The sequence below is a fragment of the Hypanus sabinus genome, chromosome 1 (genome assembly GCF_030144855.1).
Source record: "Hypanus sabinus isolate sHypSab1 chromosome 1, sHypSab1.hap1, whole genome shotgun sequence".
Lineage (NCBI taxonomy): Eukaryota > Metazoa > Chordata > Chondrichthyes > Myliobatiformes > Dasyatidae > Hypanus > Hypanus sabinus.
The window spans coordinates 162,367,629-162,387,279 of NC_082706.1; the positions used below are offsets into that span (position 1 = coordinate 162,367,629).

Genomic DNA, 19,651 nt, shown 5'->3' on the forward strand with positions numbered 1-19,651 from the left:
GAAATGAAATGTACAGTGAAAAGAATGAACACAATTCAAAATTCCATCTACATCCTCACCTAAGACAGAAGGTCTGCAGAAACCCATTAGTGTCTTCCAGCACTCATCATACCAGGTATGTAGAGGGAAAGGAAGCTATATAACATGTAATAAGCAGGTTGCTACCTGGTTCTTAATAAATAAACAATCTGGCACACCACATATCTGGCTGACAAACTTACTTGAATATTAAAGCACTGAAGGGGCTCACTCAGCTCATCAGATCTACATCAGCTTCCAGTAGAACTAGCCAATCAGTTCCACTCCCCCCTTTACCTTCCTTACACCCTGCAACCTATTCTCCCATATATACACATCAGCTCTCCTTTCATTCCCTTTGACAGGTTCGTATTATTAATAGGTAACTTGTACAAGATTCAATTAACCAACTAACACATCATTGGGAATAAGAGGAAACCAGAAGACAGTAAAACACGCACAGTCACAGGCAAAAAGTATAACCACCACACAGAAAGATCAGAATTGAACTCAAATCCCTGGAGCTGAGGCATCTGCATTGATCTCATCCACCTTGAAGTAAATTTGCATTATATTTCTTATGCTACGGGCCTAATTATGAAAAATTAAATCCTGTAAATCTACATCGCAACACTCCCAAGTCAGATTCATCGTCAGTTTTAAAGACCAAAACTGCACACATTACTCCAGCATCACTTAACTTGTCTTGCACTCTGCATCCAGTATTTAGTATCCTTTCCCTTAAGCCTGCAGAAACAATGCAAATTAAATGGTATAATCATGAAGGAAATCAAGAAAAGGTCCAGGGATTCACAAAACAGAATTATTATAAATACCAAAAACAAGAAAAAACACACAATTAAAAATGCTACTATGAGATTATAAGAGATAGAGAGCACCAGAAATAACAATGAATAAAAAACTGGTTAGGCCTTGGATGAAGTATTCTAGTGAATTTAGAATATCTCATTTTTGGAAGCATGCAAAGGACTTAGAAAGGATACAGAAGCACCTAACAAAAATAGTGTCAGGGATGAAATACTTCAATACCATGAAATGTCCAGAAATGCTGAAGTTGCTCCCCTTTGAGGAGAAACAAATTTAAGGCGGAATCTGACTGAGATCTTCAAAGCTATGAATAAAATAAAGCTTTCTATGGAAGGGTGAGCAACTAAACATATATTTCAGAGAAACTACAGTACAACGGGTCAAAAATGTTTCCTTCCGTGTTGTATAGTTCTGTCATTTCATGAACTGCTTAATCTCTAGTAGATTGTTGCCTTAACCTGACTCAGTTCTTTCAGTTTTGCCCTATTCTGCCCTCTCATAATCCAAACTCAATTACCATCTAACTCTGCTTACTTTCCAGTGTCCATTAGTCTTCTTCAATGCTGCATTATGCTATGATTGTATAATTTTGAACATATTACAAACTCTCTATAAATAAAAACAATACAATACTACTTCACCCACAAGGCATTATCAGCATCATCACTGCAGAATCCATTAGACATAGGATTTTGCTTCCTTTCCCCTGCTTTTTCATTGATCTTTTTCTCCTCTAAGTTCTTCAATTCCTTTTCCTTGGCTCGCTTCTGGATGTAAGCTGCCTGTTGCTCGAATATGCATTTTTGCACCATTGGAAAATCCTGCAGTGCCTGGATCTGTTCAGAACGATTGATTTCTTTTCCATCCAGCCACTGCAGAACACAAAATGAGTAATACATAATTGCAATTTCAATCAAAATAAATGATTCTATAGATATTCAAGATATACTAACAGCTACCAAATTGTGTTAGATGCAGTCCTGTACACTGCATTTAGTCTCTCCTGGTTTCTTTGACCTCTCAAGAAACAAGAATTTTTTCATTGAAAGGGGTAGAGGTGTTCACTTCAGACACTATTTTTTCCACAGATCTGCACATTGTACAAATGTGTAATCACTCTTTTCCCAAAGTGCGCATAATTTTCTTTAGACTTAGCAAAGCAGAGCAAAAAGGTCAAGTGACACAAGTTTGCAGATAAACAAAGGGTGAACGAAGTTAGTAATATAGCAAATGAGATCACATCACATATAATTAAATTGTCTTCATTCCTTCACAGGCAATGAGAGAGTCATTTCATGACCCTAATACAAGGAGGAGATGTACATTCCTGTTTGACTGCTGGAACCACAGCCGCCACTGAATGTGCTGATCCAAGAACTAGCAATCCTCCAAGAGAACCACAATCTTATCATAGGGTTTGGAGGCTTGCGTGCCTCAATAACCCAAAGAGCTATGTTGGCTGGAGTCAGGGCTTTATGCTTTAGCTCTTGGTAGGGTTACCCATGCCAAACAGGTCAAAGGGTAGAGGCCCGTTTGTGGTCCACCGATCCTCCAGGTTCGGGGGGTTCAGCTCAGGGCTAATAATCCTGACAAGTAAAACAAAATTATTACAGAATTTCTACATCTGAGTGCAACATATTCTTGAGACTCCTCTCAGGACTTCCATGACTAACAGTACTGAAAACCAAGAGGAAGCTACCGACATGATAAAGGAAACTCTGAACACCCAGTGATGGAGGACCTTCATTGCTGCCCTAAACGCCAGTGAGATAATGGGCAAGAGAGAGAGAAGAACTAGCACTACATTGATGCATGAAGATGAGTCGTTGCTCCCTCGAGTATTGGATTTGCTAACAGATTCTCTGATCTCTCTACCTGAGTTGGAGTCTGTCCTACGGTTTCAATCCAATGAAGTTATGAATAATAAAAGACAATGGATGGAGGATTTATGGAATTTAACTTAAAAAAAAATCATATACCAATACAATGTTATTTGAGATTGGGTTAAAGTGCAGTGCAGTTAATACAGCATCTTAATCTGATGTAATTAAACCATCGAGTGATGCACTGGACAACAAAGATTTTGCTTCCTGAATACTTTGGGTGTATCTTATGGATTTTGGGCTGCTGATCATGAAAATTGCCATGAGATTTCCCAAACATGTACCATTTATATGAAATCACCTATTTTATTATTTCAATTCATAATTCAGGTCAATTAAAACATTGCCCACAATGTAAGATGAAAAGTTATCTATCTTGACCAGGCATACTTGAGCATCCTAAGGCAGGGTGGATGCTGCATAGCAGGACAGGTCTTAGAAAGGCTATAAGAGCATCACATACACATCATTCCATGCATTGCATTTATACGTATATTGGTTTGCAATCATGTTGATATGTATGCTTTGTGCACATAGCATATTGTGTGTACTCATAATAATGTAATTGCATTTTCAGTACGTGTGACAGCAAAATGTCTCATCAGTGTTGCAACAGCCAGGATACTTTGTTATATTTGTGGTGAGTATAAGCTTAAATCTCAGAGATGGAGCATTCCTCCTTTTATTAAGAAAGCCTATTAGCTCTACTTTGGGTGTAAAATTGCCGACCAAGACAAAACCTGGGCTCCTCACATTTGTTATGCAACATGCACTGTTGATCTTAGAGCTTGGCTTTGAGGTTAACAGAAGTCAATACTATTTGCTGCCCCAAAGAGTCAGCTACTTCTGACTGACCAGTGTGTCTGGTTTCTCTGCTAAAAACAAGAAATCCATTGAATACCCCAATCTCCCTTCAGCCATGAGACCTGTGCCAATTGACGATAGTCTTCCAGTACCAAAGCCACCAGAGACATGGAGTCTAGAGGAGGCACACAAATATGCTATGATGCATGAGCCAGGAATGGAAAATGCCACTGATACAGATTTTGATCCATTTATGTCAAGTGAACCTATCTCACTACTCTTTGAGTTAACTGACCTGGTCAGAGACTTGGGTTTATCAACAGCAAAATCAGAAGTCCTGGGTTCAAGACTACAAGGATGGAATCTGCTGTCACCAGATGTACAACTGTGTTTCAGCACTGACATTAATGGGCTTTTGACAGCTTTGGGTTGTTAACATGAGCCACAATAATGGCATCTTTTTATTGATTCTTCAGTGTAAAGCCTGAAAGCTGTGGTGCTACACAATGACAATGTCCACTCTTCAACAACAGTTATGCAGTACACATGAAACAAATCTACTAAAATTTGAAAGTCTTGTTGAAAAACATACAGTATAGCAACTACAACTGGAACATCGGTGGTGGATCTGAAAGTAATAGCATTGCTACTGGGATGCACCAAGTACTATTGTCTCAAAGCCAGCAATGCCAAGGAATCTCATTATGTTAAGAAGGATTGGCCACTCTGTCCATAGTTGGTTCCAAGGCAGAAAGGTGTGGCACATAAGTTTGTAGACCAAACAAAGATATATTTGCCTCCCCTTCATGTAAAACTGGGGCTTATGAAAAATTCTGTGAAGGATTTCAATATTTGAGACTGGTGTTTCCCAGAATAACTGATGCTAAGATTAAGGAAGGCATTTTTATTGGTCCACAAATCAAACAGGTCATCAATGACAATCAATTCAAAGAACTTCTAGTGGGACTGGAGAAAACTACATGGAAGGCTTTTAAGAATGCTGTTGAATTTTTTCTTGGCAACCATGTGCAGCTGGTTGGCAATGCAGTTCAAGCATATGAAGTAGAACGTTTCACTAAAGATTCATTTTCTGCATTCCCAGTTAGACTTATTTCCTGCAAAACTTGGCGCTATCAGTGATGAACTTGGCGGTTATGGAGAAACTGTATCAGGGCAACCTGAATCCATCAGTGCTGGTTACTGTTGGATACTTAAGCAACTGAGTATAAATGAAAATCATCAACAAAATACTTCTAGTTTAATTGAACTATCACAAAGTGTCAGCCCCATTATGCAATTAAAAATATTATATTAAATAAAAGTTAATTTCTTGTTGCTCCAAATTCCTATGTGGAACATGTAGTCTGAAATTATATTTGCCTTCAGCTTCAAGCCATCTATCATAACCGCAAAAAATTCTGAGGAAGCAACACTTTTGGGAAAAAAACATACTGTCCAGTTTAATTCAAGGCAGTTGGGGAATTAGAGATAGAGCACAAGAATTGTTATAACTTGAATACATTAGCTTTTGCAGATTTCAACTACATTGCCTCCTTACAAGCCCAAATATGCCCAGAACAAAAGTTAAAATGGTAAACCACAGTCATAGAAATTAAAAAGTTCTGAGACAGGGTCTTCACGCAAAATGTTAATCAACCTTCTGCCTGATTTGCTGAAGTCATAAAAGGTGTCATTATTAACAATTGATTCCATTGTCTGAAATGGGCATTTATATGGCAGATAAAATTACAATCAGCTAGTAAGGTTGTTCACAGTGATTTCCTTTCAAATGCAGCCAATAGCCAAAATCAACAAAATACATCACTTTTTCCAATGTCCCAGTGTATACACAACAGAATAAATAATATCCTTCTGTGCTAGCTCAAAGTTCAAAAGTTCAAAGTACATTAGTAATCAAAGCACATATATGCCAATATACACAACCCTGAGATTCATTTTCTTGTAGGCATACGAAAATCTGTAATAGAACAATAACCATAATAGAATCAATGAAAGACCAATGATTCTGTGCTTTGCTTTAACTATGTTCTATTGCTTAAAGTTGACAAACTAAATCAATAAACACACACAAAATGCTTCGTCCTGACAAAGGGTCTTGGCCCGAAATGTCGACAGTGCTTCTCCTTATAGATGCTGCCTGGCCTGCTGTGTTCCACCAGCATTTTGTGTGTGTTGTTTGAATTTCCAGCATCTGCTGATTTCCTCATGTTTGCAAACTAAATCAATAAATTAGATTATCTAACACAAAAGAAGCTGAATAACTGGAAATCTGAAGCACAATTTTCAGTCATAGTTTTATCCTTCCATGGAAATACAATTTCACAAAAGATGTTTATCATAAGCTACTAAACATTTGTACTTTGATGATCACTCATCCCCAGAGATAAAATTGTTAAAATGTAAAGCATAACAGCTTCAATGCTATTTTCCCTAATGCTCACCAAATGAACTATAAATAGCTGCCTAATTTTGTAATACTAAAACACTTCATCAACCAATACATCCCCAAGTCCCTCCCAAACATCTTGATCTGATATACAAATAACAAACCTAATCCTTTAAATAGATCCTGAGAGTTTATGAAAAAAATAATACACTAACAGTTAAAAGACAGGAATGCTGTGGAAGTCAAAACTCCTGACCTTCAGCTGTGGGAGAACAGCAATCACAAACTTTCTGTAGCCACCAAATTCATAACAAGGGTTTCCAACCAGAAAAAGTTCTTCCAAGTGCACATTAGCTTTGAGTGACTCCACACTGGTCAGTTCGCCCACAAAGTTTACTGTTAGATCAAGTTTCTTCAAAAATTCACAGCCTGCCAAGGAAAGAGGAAAAATACCATATTTGAATATAGGTCTAGACCAGAGGCTAATGTTGAAACATAAAAAAAGATGTATCCCTGGAGAAAGGGAGATTAAGGAAGCAGTGTAGGGCTGATTATGCTGTTAATGAAGGAAGAGTCTGCAGGGGGCTTAAGAAAACACAACTCTGGGGGAAATAAGTTACTTAAGTCACTGGCCTAATATTGACTGTAATATTAAGTGATTGCAAGAAGGAAGTAGATCGTGGCAAGTTTAGGTTAGGTCTGTAAATTTAGTGAAGCAATGATTCTTCTCTTACAAGCAGTTGAGGATAAAACAAACATACTCATTCCAATATTCCTGACTTCAATTTAGGTACAGATTTCACAAACCTATAGAAATCTAGTCCTTGGTCATTAAATTTGACTGGCTGCTGAAATCTATGGCTTCCTACCTTATGAATATGTTCAAATTATTTCTACAGAGGTCAGTCACCTACTTGAGCAAAACCAAAATAACTGCATTCATTTCTGCTTGGAGTTGGCTTTTTGCACCAACCTGTCCTCTCAATCTCGAAGTGGATAAAACTTCATCCTTAAAATGTCTTAAAAGCCCATCTTATATCCGTAGAATTTCAAAGTTCAACAAACATAGGAAATCTGCAGAATTCAGATACTAGTTTCAACTCAGAATATGCTCTCACAGCATTGAGGTAAATCTGCATTCAGTCCAAAGGCACAAGATGTATGTGTTACAATAACTGGGGATGTATTATCTCTTGATCAAACAAAAAAACTCAGCACACATTTGTCATCATGAAGGTTAGAATATGTCAAGTTAGAGACAGGGAGAGAAAAGACTGAAAATTTGCCGGCATTCCACAGATCAGCTGGATGTTATATATAACTTTGATTTCTGTATTGCTACTACTATAGACATGTTTACTTTCTTTATTGCATTTGCTCCAGTCCAAATAAAGTGTTTACTTGGGGTTTACCACATGGCAGTGCCTCGTTTTGTTTGCAAATGCATTTGGGAATGCCCTGAGCTTAATCAGAAGGGAACACAGAAAAAAAATTAGAATGATTTTCATTTAGAATAGGATAAAGTGGAGGTTGAAAGTTTCTTGATTAGGAAGGAAATAAAAGGTTATGGGGAGAAGGCAGAAGAATGCACTTGAGAGGGATAACAAACCAGCCATGATAGAATGACTCAATGAGCCAAATGGCCTAATACTGCTCCAATGTCTTATGGTTATATCCCATTGTGGAGTTTTATTCATACACATTTTATTTGGCAGTGGTAGATTAAGAAAAAATTTCCATTGGTCTTATTTATTGATTTATTTAGCAATACTGCGTGGAGTAGGCTCCTCTGGCCCTTGGAGCAACCACATAACCTCAATTAACCCTAACCTAATGACCAAACAATCTATAATGTCAAATTAACAGATGTTTGGTACGTCTTCGGACAATGGGATGAAATCCGAGGACCTGGGGAAACCTCACGGAAATCATGGGGAAGGCGTAGAGACTCCTTATGCTGAACTGAATTGAATGCTGAACTCCGGAATGCCCAAGTTGTAATAGCATCACGCTAACCACTACTATTATTTAAACACAATTATTTAAACTGAAAGGAGCTCCACCAGAATTATTTTAATAGAAAACATTGTTTTCTCAGATCTGTGAAGAGAAAATAAAACTGTGCAAAAACAAGATGTTAGTCCAAAAAAGACAATCAGAATGTGCAAAAACAAGATGTTAGTCCAAAAAAGACAATCAGAAAAAAAAGTCCATGGTAGTGTAAGAGGTTTCTATTGTTGCATTATTATGTTGTACAGTTTTCAGGTTTCTGTACCTCCTGTTGGCAGCATCAACAAAAAAATGGGATGATACTGCCTTCTTGAGACAGCGTCTCCTGTAGATGCTGTCAAAGATAGGGAAGCCTATGCCCATGATAGACCAGGTTATGTTCAGTTTCCTCTCCATTATAATTGGCTTACCAGGCCATGTACAACTAGTCAGGATATATTCAACTGAGCATTGATCAAAGTTTGTTAGAGTATTCAGTAGCATGCCAAATCTCCTTAAACTTCTAAAATGTGGATTATGCCAACAGATTTTCTTGGCGATTGCATCCATGTAATGTAGCCCATACAACTTCAGCAGCACTTTTCTTACATTTGCAAGGCCACATGCGGTGCTTTTGAATGCTGGGTCCTCGGACTCCACATCAATTGTATTCCTTTTTTCGATAAATAATCAACACAAACATGGAGTCAACTTTTATATACCAATGGTTGGCAGATGTACAGTCGGCCCTCCTTATCAGCGGTTTCCGCATGTGTGAATTCAACCAACCGCGGATCGCAAAAACCCAGAAGTGCTCTTCCAGCACTTGTAGTTCAAGCGTCTACAGACTTCCTTTCTTGTCATTACTCCCTAAACAATGCAGTATAACAACCATTTTACATGGCATTTACATTGTATTAGGTACTATAAGTAATCTAGAGATGATTTAAAGTATGCGGGAGGATGTGTGTGAATTATTGTGCATCGGGATCGAAAAAAATCCGAAGTTTTCTTACTAACTAAGTCGGAACAGGGACATCCGGTATTATTTAGCGTCAGTTAGTCAAACGTTTGTCTTAGTATACAGTATATATTTTACCTTTCTATGCATATAAAACACTAAGAACATATGTTTCAGCGCCGGGCTTGGGAACGGAAGTTCTCAGGACTCGGGACAGATTGCTCCCGAGGTCGCTTTCCACCGTGCCGGGTTGATGTGAGGATCAAAAACCGAAAACCCCAAAACCCAATAATTAAACGACTGCACTGCTTAGTAATAATTGCAGCTTTCATCGGGGCAGAGTCTTTCTCATTTTATCCTTTAAAATTGTTCCGATCGTTGACTGACCTAGCCTAACGCTTTTCCAATGTTGTTTCACCTCCTTCCGATCACTTTATTATTTCCACTTTATTTTCAATCGTGATCGTGATTATTCTTGTGAACAGAAACACTGCGCATTCAGAGCTCTGGCGCCGGGTCATAATGTCCACCACACTGAGACAGGTTAAATAAGGTCTGGGGTTCCGCTGGGTCCTAGGACAGGTTGCATAAGGGACTTGAGCTTCCGCGAATTTTGGTATCCGCGAGGGGTCGCGGAACCAATCCCCCGCAGATAAGGAGGGCCAACTGTACATCCTCAGCTCCACTCTTGATTTCATGACTCTCACCATGAACACTGGAAGCTTAAAAATAATGTGCCTGTGGTTCACTAAAAGCAAGAGAGGGACAGAATTCAGTTCCATGCATAAGCATGTTTTAACAGCTGGGAAATGGGTTGGTTTGATTTAGGCAAGGCTCACTGGGAAAATGAAAATATCCAATTCTTTTGAAATTTAAGTAGACCACCTATTCCATGACAAATTTAAGTTCAGCTTACCCTCTAAATTTTCTATGCATTCAATGTTATTTAAAGCCAGATTAAGGTATTCCAGTTTCTTTAGTCTGCCAACGTTTTCTGAAAAACAAAATGGTCAAGTCAAGTAATAGTAAAACATCAAAAGTTAGAGACTACACACACAAAATACTAGAGGAAATTAGCAGGCCAGGCAGCATCTATGGAAAAAAGTACAGTTGACGTTTTGAGCCAAAATGTCAACTTACTTTTTTTCAATAGATGCTGCCGAGAGTGCTGAGTCCCTCGAGGATTATGTGTGTGGTGCTTAGATTTCCAGCATTTGAAGATTTTTTCTTGTTTAAAATTAGAGACTAACGAGCTTTACAATTGAATGAACATCTGCTGTATTACACATGCAGGAATCAATAAAATGTTGCCTAAATTGGCTTTTACCTTTCAAATATTCTGCTGTATTATATGATGGCATCAAACTAGACACTGAAATATACAAACTGTGTGTATTTGCCCAACTAGAAATCATGCTATAAAAATTACTTCTGTCCTATTCTTTGAAGTACATTTTGCTTCTATTTTCCTGCTTATAGAAAAATTGACATTGACCTTTAATTTATACATCCTGCTATAAAAAGTGTCTTAGCAAGGACTATCCAATCTGACTGGATTGAGGAGACAGAGGGCAGTTTATCTTGTTTATACAGCAGTGACATAAGCAGCACCAGCAAGACGTGAACTCTGCCCAATACATCACAGGCACATCCATCCCCACTATTGGTAGGAGTCCCTGTGTCAAGAATGCAAACTCATCAGAGATCCCCACCAGCTGAGCAATGCTTCTTTTCAAGGCTACCATCAGACAGGATTAGTCTGAAGTCCCACATCACTCAGTTCAAGGATAACTACAGCTTTTCAGCTACTGAAATGGTTAGAAAAGAAATCTTTTTATAAGTGAAGAAAGGTGAAAAAACCTAACCATGTTCATTTTGATAACTGTTTTCTATAAGCTATCAATATAGATATTTTCAAACTTTTAGTGTCTTCTCATAGAATCATACAGCATGGAACAAGACCTTTCAGCGCAACTTACTCATCACGACTATGTTACCCAGTGAGCTGGCTCCATCTGTCCTCATTTGGCATCAAAACAAGGTGAGAGGGAGCAGATTTGAAGGGGATCTGAGGGAAAAGCTTTTCCACACACAGCATTAAAATTTGGAATGAGGTGCTAAAGGAAGAGGCAAGTACAGATAAAGATCACTATATTTTGAGAAGCAGTTAGGTAGGCACTTGAATAGGCAAAGTATAGAGCAGATGGATTACTAAAGTTCAGCATGTACAGTGAGTCAAGGGTATGTTTCTGTGCTGAACAATTCTACAACTTTCATTTTCTTCAGCAAAATGCAGGTCCCTTGATCAATAAGCCATTAACATACAATTTATTTATTCGGGTATGCTTCCAGATGCTTCCAATTTACTCCAGTTCTGAAATTTACCTGTCCTTCTCAGAACACAAGAATAAAAAGATTCTCATTAGGAAGTCATGTTTGTTTGTGATGGATTTGATTAGAGGTCTAAAATAAATGGGTTTCTTATGGCCATGGAAATTCACTTAAATGTGCTGACTTGGGCTCCTAGTGGATCTCAAAATGGACTTTGTTAAGAAAAATGGAGGCAGCTTTTGGATGAGTAACATCGTTGTCTCATTTTTGTCCCTAAGCTCACAGAAAATGGGGGCAATTTCACTGAATTCATAGTCCAAAATTTAAATACAACAAAGGTTACATGGATTTTTGATCCTTCGTGTTCACTTATTAAAACCTTTGACAAATTTGTCAGTAACACATGCTTGAGGAGATGTTCAAAACGGTTCAAGCTTTCAACTGTTATCTACCTCTACTATTGCATGAAATAAAGGCAAAGGAAAATTCTCCTCCCTACTTTTAACATTTTAGTTAACAATAGTTCATGCACTAACTATTTTTTTTCTTTCCTGGCAAAGCTGAGTGACTGATTTTTACAGGTAGCCTCAAACTTTAAACAGTCCCTCGTGTAATATTAATTTTAAAAATAGTAATGTTTAACATTTTAACAACAGTAGAATTAGATGTATAATAATTTAACAATGCTAGCTTACACAATCAACATTTGAAACTTTACAACTAAAATTGTAAGGAACTATCTAGCATGTTGTTATTGTTTTCTTTAAATGATCACAACAGCTTCTTAGAACTCTAAAATGTGTTTGTTAGCTGAAATTTAACCCGATTTTAATTACAATGACCACTTTTTCCACATCATATATTAATTATTCTGCATTTCAAAGTTCAAAAAAGGTATGCAAAACTTTATTAATGAATTATCAGATTTCAGTCTGAGGTATTCCAGAGTATACTTAGCGTAATAGGTGAATCTGTTTTCTATTATTTCAGATTGAAAAGTGATGTTCTCTTATATGCCCTTAACTCTGAATGGAGTCATCAGGCTTCTTATTTTTAATGTTCTTACTCGACCTAGCACAGATGGAAAGCATGCAAGGGAGCCAGCTGGATTTGAACTCAGGAGTCTTTGCTCCAAAGTCCAGTGCTGATGCCACCAGCCAGCCATTCTCTTGTATACCACTTTGTTATACCATAACTGCTATGTTAAGGGAGAAAAAGAGACCACCAGCATTAACCTGGAACTAATTTAATTCATGGCAAAGTTGTTTCTAATCTAGTCTGCCTTCCAAAGTCTTCCTCTCATTAACATCATGTGATGGGGGACTGAATTGGGGAAACCATTGCAAAGGCTGGTTAAACAACAACCTGAGACAATCATACACTGCAGACAGCATATCGAACTCACCACCACAACTCCTGGTTACATACTAATCCACACCAGCAGTATAGAGCCACAACAGGATGAATTACAGCGTTATTTTGGCAAGATGAAGCATCCCTGAGAATCCTCAGCATCTACTCCAGATCTAATGATGTCACGTGGTATCAAATCAATTTTGGGGGGGGAATCCTCCATCTGATTACAAATGATTTTTCTATTTAGGCTGCTGAATCAACACTCAACCACGAACACAAGAGATTCCACAGATGCTGGAAATCCAGAGCCAACACTAGAGGAACTCACTCAGTAGGTCAGGCAGCATCTATGGAAATAAATAAACAGGTGATGTTATGGGCTGCGATGTTTCTTGAGACCTGGAAAGGAAGGGGGAGCAGCCAAAATAAGGTGGGGAAAGGGCAAAAGTACAAGTTAGAAGGCGATAGGGGAAGCCAGGTGGGTAGGGGATGGGGAATGAAGTAAGAAGCTGGAAGGTGAGAGGTGGAAAAGGTATAGGGCAGGAGGAGGAACCTGCTAGGAAAGGAGAGTTGACCACAAGAGAATGGGAAGGAGGAGGGGCACTGGGGGAGGCAACAGGTAGGTGACGAGAAGAGAAGAGGTAACAGGGAAGCCAGGGTGACGAAATGAGTAAGAGCTAAAGGGGAAGGGGGAAATTACAGTACATTAGAGAAATCAAATCAACACTTCTCAATTTTGAACATAATTTGTTGAAGCATTGAAGTGGTTGTGTGGCACATGACCAAGTGGTTAAGGCGTTGGACTAACAATCCGAAGGTCCTGAGTTCGAGCCACAGCCAAGGCAGCATGTTGTGTCCTTGAACAAGGCACTTACAGACAGACATACTTTATTGATCCCGAGGGAAATTGGGTTTCGTTACAGTCGCACCAACCAAGAATTGTGTAGAAATATAGCAATATAAAACCATAAATAATTAAATAATAATAAGTAAATTATGCCAAGTGGAAATAAGTCTAGGACCAGCCTATTGGCTCAGGGAGTCTGACACTCCGAGGGAGGAGTTGCAAAGTTTGATGGCCACAGGCAGGAATGACTTCCTATGACGCTCAGTGTTACATCTTGGTGGAATGAGTCTCTAGCTGAATGTACTCCTGTGCATAACCAGTACATTATGGAGTGGATGGGAGACATTGTCCAAGATGGCATGCAACTTGGACAGCATCCTCCTTTCAGACACCACCGTCAGAGAGTCCAGTTCCACCCCCACAACATCACTAGCCTTACGAATGAGTTTGTTGATCCTGTTGGTGTCTGCTACCCTCAGCCTGCTGCCCCAGCACACAACAGCAAACATGATAGCACTGGCCACCACAGCCTCGTGAAACATCCTCAGCATCATCCGGTAGATGTTAAAGAACCTCAGTCTCCTCAGGAAGTAGAGATGACTCTGACCCTTCTTGTAGACCACCTCAGTATTCTTTGGCCAGTCCAGTTTATGGTCAATTCGTATCCCCAGGTATTTGTAATCCTCCATCATGCCCACACTGACCCCTTGGATGGAAACAGGGGTCACCGGTGCCTTAGCTCTCCTCAGGTCCACCACCAGCTGCTTAGTCTTTTTCACATTAAGCTGCAGATGATTTTGCTCACACCATGTGACAAAGTTTCTCACTGTAGCCCTGTACTCCGCCTCATCTCCCTTGCTGATGAATCCAACTATGGCAGAGTCATCAGAAAACTTTTGAAGATGGCAAGACTCTGTGCAGTAGTTGAAGTACACATTGCTCCAGACCACCCAACTGAAAATGGGTACCAGCAAAATGCTGGGGTTTAACCTTGTGATAGACTGGTGTCCTAGCTGAGGAGAAGTCTTGTACTCTCAGTCGCTTCACGCCATGGAAACCAGCATAAGCACGGGCCTGATGAGCCTATAAGGCTTGGGACAGACTTTAACTATTGAAGGGGTTGGTGCTCCAACATGGTGGTTTTGTCAAATTTGTGTTTTCCCAACCACAAACCCCAAACAATCAAATGCCATCCATTCTATTCACCAGGGGGCTTTGCCTCTGTAATCTCGACTGGGCCGACTATAATCAAGCACTCATCTGGTCTACAGTAGTTTTTCAGCATAATTGACCACATCCTTGCCAATTTACCAAGCTCAGTAATAAGAGAGGGAACGGCATTAGCAGTTGTTGTGGAGACAATGTTCTGCCTTCACACCCAATCCCTTCCATTGTGTTGACTAAGCTTTTAATCGTACTATATGGAATAGATTCTAGTTCTGGCAACTTAGAATGGGCTGTGATCAGGCACTATGGTCTATCAATAGCAACAGAAATAAGTCAAATGAACGCAAAAAAAAAACATGCTGGAAATATCCAGGCACACATAAAAATAAGGTGAAAATCTAGTGAAATTGCAATACAGGATAACATAAATGCTAAACAGGAACATGATCATGCAATAGGCAGGTAAGGTAATCAAAAAATCAGACCAAAGTTCTGCAGGACTACTGTACCTAATCACCTAGAGCTAAATCCAATCTATTGAAGGAATTCAGAAGATTGAGCAGCATTTGTGGGAGGAAATGAATTGGCAATATTTTCTTTCCTCCCACAGATGCTGCTCAATCCACTGAGTTCCTCAAGCTCCATCAATACCAAAATTGTTCCTGGTCAACAGTTGTTAGTTAATTCTCCATAATAAATTGTCCAGTCTCTATCTGTAAGAAAGCATCATTGACCCTCGTCTTTTCTTTTTCATATACTTGTGGAGGCATATAAAATCATGAGTGATATAGATAGGGTGAATACTCTCAGCCATTTTCCCCAGAGATGGGGTTTTAAGAACTAGAGAATAAGGGAGCAGAAAGATTTAAGAGGAACTTGAAGGGCAACTTTTAAATTATGTATACAGTATCAGCTGCCAGAGGAAGTTGTTGAGACAGGTATAATGACAATTTTCAAAAGACAGTTGGACAGGTACATGGCTGGCAAAGGACTAGATTATCGGTCAAACACAGGCAAATGTGGTTAGACTTTTTGGTATATTTTATTTGACATAACCATCTTGACCAAAGAGCCTGTTTTCACACTGTGTAACCTTATGACTCTAATGTCTGTAATGTTTCAAACTGGATAACTTCTTGTTTCTCTTCTGTTGCATCAACTTCTAGTGCGCCTTTGCTGAGCTCCAAAAATGTTTCTTTGAGGAAATTAACAGTAAATGATTCAGCGACTTAATTGAAAGTTTTACATCCGGTAAATAATTAACAATCAAAATAAGAAAATTTTACTATCATTATTGCACAATTCGGTAAATTCAACTACACTTACCGATCTTAGGAATCAAGTTATTCTGAAAGTAAAGAATTTTCAGATCTCTACACCATTTGTCAATGTGTTCAATTTTCTCTATTTCTTGTTGGTGCAATGAAATTTCTTCCAGAGAAAATATCTCACAATTATTATGCTCTGCTCGTTGCCTTATCAAGCTTTCAGTGACTGTAAGACAGCAAAATAAGAAAACTCTATAAATTTTGGTAATATCTTTGAGGCAAACAGTGCATAGAATTGATATATCAGTTGATAAATCTAAATCTAGATTAAATGGCATAATGAACAATGAAAGAAATTCCAGTCGACAGACAACTGCCACTGGATTCTGACGAGATTACTGATTTAAAGCAGGAGACCAGAGTCAGTGCTCATTGGTAGTAACATCTCCTCCTCGCTGTCAATCAATCACAGGATCAGCTCAAGGATGCTGCTTAGTTCACTGCTATAATCCCACCTCACTCATGACCACATGGTTAGATATAGCTCAAATGACATTTGGACATTTGCTTTGGAAACCACTGTTGTTGGCAGAATCTCAGATGGCAACGAGAAGGCATACAGGAGTCAGATAGATTGGTTACTTGAGTGATGTCACAGCAACAGCCAGCCACTCAACATCAGCAAGACCAAGAATCTGACTGTTGACTTCAGGAAGAGGCAGTCAGGACAACACACACCAGTCCTCAATGAGGACTGTAGGAGTCAGTAGTGGAAGTGCTAGTGGAGCAGCTGCATTAACATCTCAAAGGATCTATTCTGGGCCCAACACATCACAAAGGCACAGCAATACAACACTTCATTAGCATTTTGGTATACAGCCAAAGACTTCTAATTCTCTATAGATAAATGGTAGATAGCATTCTGACTGGTTGCGTCACAGCCTAGTATGGAAGCTCCAATGCACAGGACCACTACAGAAGATTGTAAACTCAGCCGGTTCCAACATGGGCACAACCCTTCCAGGCATCATGAAAGTGACAACCATCATTAAAGACCCTCACCATCCAGAACATGTCCTCTTCATGTTTCTACTGTCGGAGAGGAAGGACAAGAGACTGAAGCCCCAAACGCAACGTTTTAAGAATAGCTTCTTCACCTCCACCATCAGATTACCTAACAGTCTATGAACACTCGCACTGTAATTTTTTGTACCTTTAGCAATTTTATGTCTTGCATTGCCTTGTGGCCGCAAAACAAACTTCACGATGTACAACTGTGAGGATAAACCCGAGTCTTATTCTGAGTCATAAATATGCAAAGCAAAAAACAACCTGATAAAGCTCGTAGGGCAGGCAGCAAGATGGAAAAAAAAGTTAACATTTCAAGTCGATATCAAACATTTATGCGAACTTTGTGGTGTCGTTGCATCCAGTTTAAATGTTTTATTTGCCAACAGAACATTACAGTTGTTTGCGTGCCCTATTTAGGACAAGGGCTAGCACACGGATGGAAAGTTAAATTAGATGCAAGTTTTCATTATCTGACCCAGTGATATGTTGGGTCTTTAATGGGTACTCCCCTTGCCACCTGGCCCAAGGCGGGATCGCTGGTAAAATGAAGGCGCTGAGCCTCCCAACCGTTTGGACTGGGGAGCCGGGCGAGTCGGCAGCCCGACGCTACCGGCCTTCGGTCCGTGGCAGAAGGGTTGCCGATTCGTCCGGCTCCTCAGTCCAAACGGTTGGGGAGCTCAGCGCCTTCATTTTACCAGCGTGAAGCAACCATCCACCATCCCAACGCCCACCTACTCACTTCGCACCATGGCGGCTTCTCCAAACACTCCGGTAACCACGGAAACCACTCCCCGCCCCTTCCTGCCTTCTGCCCAGCTCCTCCAATCACAACAGCCGATCGTCGCTCGCGTACATCTTTAAAAAATATTACTGTTCAAGGAAAGGTGTTGAAGTGGAGACAATATCTCTTAGGAGTACACTTGGTGGTGGTGGTGGGGGGAGACAGACTCGTATTGTTGACAGCAAGGAAGGCTCCACAATGATAAGTTGTATTTTGGTTCTAATCAACAATCCGGACACACATGCGTTATAAAACCAATATTCACCCAGAATGCACGTTATTGTGCTGGGAATCTTGCGCTAATCGTAACTTTCCAGCTGGTGTGACGGAAAATCATGCAAATCCCCTTGCTCTCCACTGTGCTGGATATCTAACTCAAAACAGCGTGTGAACGTGAAACTCTTGAGTTCAAGAACAACGAATGAAAAAAGAGTCGAAAATCAAACTAACTGCAGATGCCAGAAGTCTGAAGTAAATGAAAATACTCCAAGCTCTCTACGGGTCAGGTAGCTTTGTGCAAAAAGAGAAACACAGCTTAACAGAACATTAAAACGTTTAGAAAGTTTTTGACAAGAACAGGTTATTCGGCCCAACAAAGCAGCCAAATTCAGGTCCACATAGTTTGTTGAAATAACTATCGTTTTAAAGTCTCTAAGATGCTACTCTCAACTACAGAACTAGGAAGTTTGTTCTATGTGTCCCAGCTCAGTGTAAAGAAATGTTTCCTGGTGTTAGTCTGAAATCTCACCTTAAACCAGTCTGCACCTATGGCCCCGTGTACTTGATGATGAATTAATTCTTAAGTAGCAACTGGCATCCACTTATGCCCTTAATGATTTTGAACACTTTATCATGTCTCTTTTCATTCTATGTCTACTTGGGCTAAAAAAGATTTAATTATTTCAATCTTCCATCATAGCTCTTATGCTGCAGACCTGGAATGAGTCTAGTCACCCTTCTCTGGACTCTCTCCAGTGCCTTCTCATCCCTCACACACTATGGAGACCAAACTTATACACAATACTCAAGGTATGACCTCACAAGTGCATTATATAGCTTAAGGAGAACGCCTCTTGACTTGAACTCAACTGAGTGCATTTTTTGGCCTTCCTAATAGATGAGTCTACCTGGATGCCCAACTTCTTCTCATACAGAGGATTTTCTAATGCAAGATCCCCTCCCCACTGTATATTTATATCTAATATTTCTACTTCCTACATATAGTATTTTACATTTACTTACATTAACTTTCATCTGCCATTGATCTGCCCACATCTGGATTTTGTTTAGATCTAACTGTATTGCCTGAATGTTATCATGCCAATCTCTAATTTTGTGTCATCAGCAAACTTTTATTAGTTTGTTTGTTATCTGATTATCCAAATCATTAATGCAAGTTAAAAACAGCAAAACTGATCCCTGCAGAACCCCACTTCTAGTTGTGAAAATGATCCGCTCACCATAACTTGTTTTGTTTTTGAGCCAGTCCTGTAACCTTACCCTGAAACCCTAACTCCTGTAATTTGATTATTAACCTCTTGTGGGATACCTTAAAGCCTTCTGAAAGTCCAAGTAAATGATATCAACCGGTCTATTGTTATCATAAATTTTTGGTTGGCTCTTATTAGGACTCCAGCATATTAGCAAAACATGATTTCACCTTTCTGAACCCATGCTGGCTTTCTGCTAGCATGCCCGTTCTTATCATCTGCTTTTCCATCTCATTCTTTATTATTATTTCCATTATCTTGCCTGCGATACACGTTAAGCTTACTGGCCTATAGTTACCAGGGCAGTGCAGTCAGCTTTCTTTTATACTGGGACAACATTAACCCATTACCAGTCCTCAGGGATTTCATCAGTCTTCAAAGTATTGAAAAAAAATTCTTGTGGTCATTCTTAGCATTATCAGGAATATTAATCTTAATCTGGCTTTTGGC

The 19,651-nt window shown here is 39.4% G+C and overlaps 1 protein-coding gene across 2 annotated transcripts in view; it reads right to left on the reverse strand.

Annotated features, from left to right (window-relative positions):
- dnaaf11 (dynein axonemal assembly factor 11) overlaps window positions 1-17,701 on the reverse strand; it is a 54,230-nt gene extending 36,529 nt beyond the window's left edge. For both annotated transcript variants that reach the window (XR_009514023.1, XM_059980100.1), the window contains exons 1-5: window positions 17,670-17,701; window positions 15,918-16,085; window positions 9,807-9,884; window positions 6,197-6,369; window positions 1,492-1,718 (exon numbers count right to left, since the gene is read on the reverse strand). Coding sequence is in view for 1 of the 2 variants with exons in the window: in XM_059980100.1 (XP_059836083.1) it covers window positions 1,492-1,718; window positions 6,197-6,369; window positions 9,807-9,884; window positions 15,918-16,085; window positions 17,670-17,679 (656 nt within the window). In the remaining variant the exon portion in view is untranslated. The remainder of the gene's footprint in view (window positions 1-1,491; window positions 1,719-6,196; window positions 6,370-9,806; window positions 9,885-15,917; window positions 16,086-17,669) is intronic.
- Between the last annotated feature and the right edge of the window lie 1,950 nt (window positions 17,702-19,651).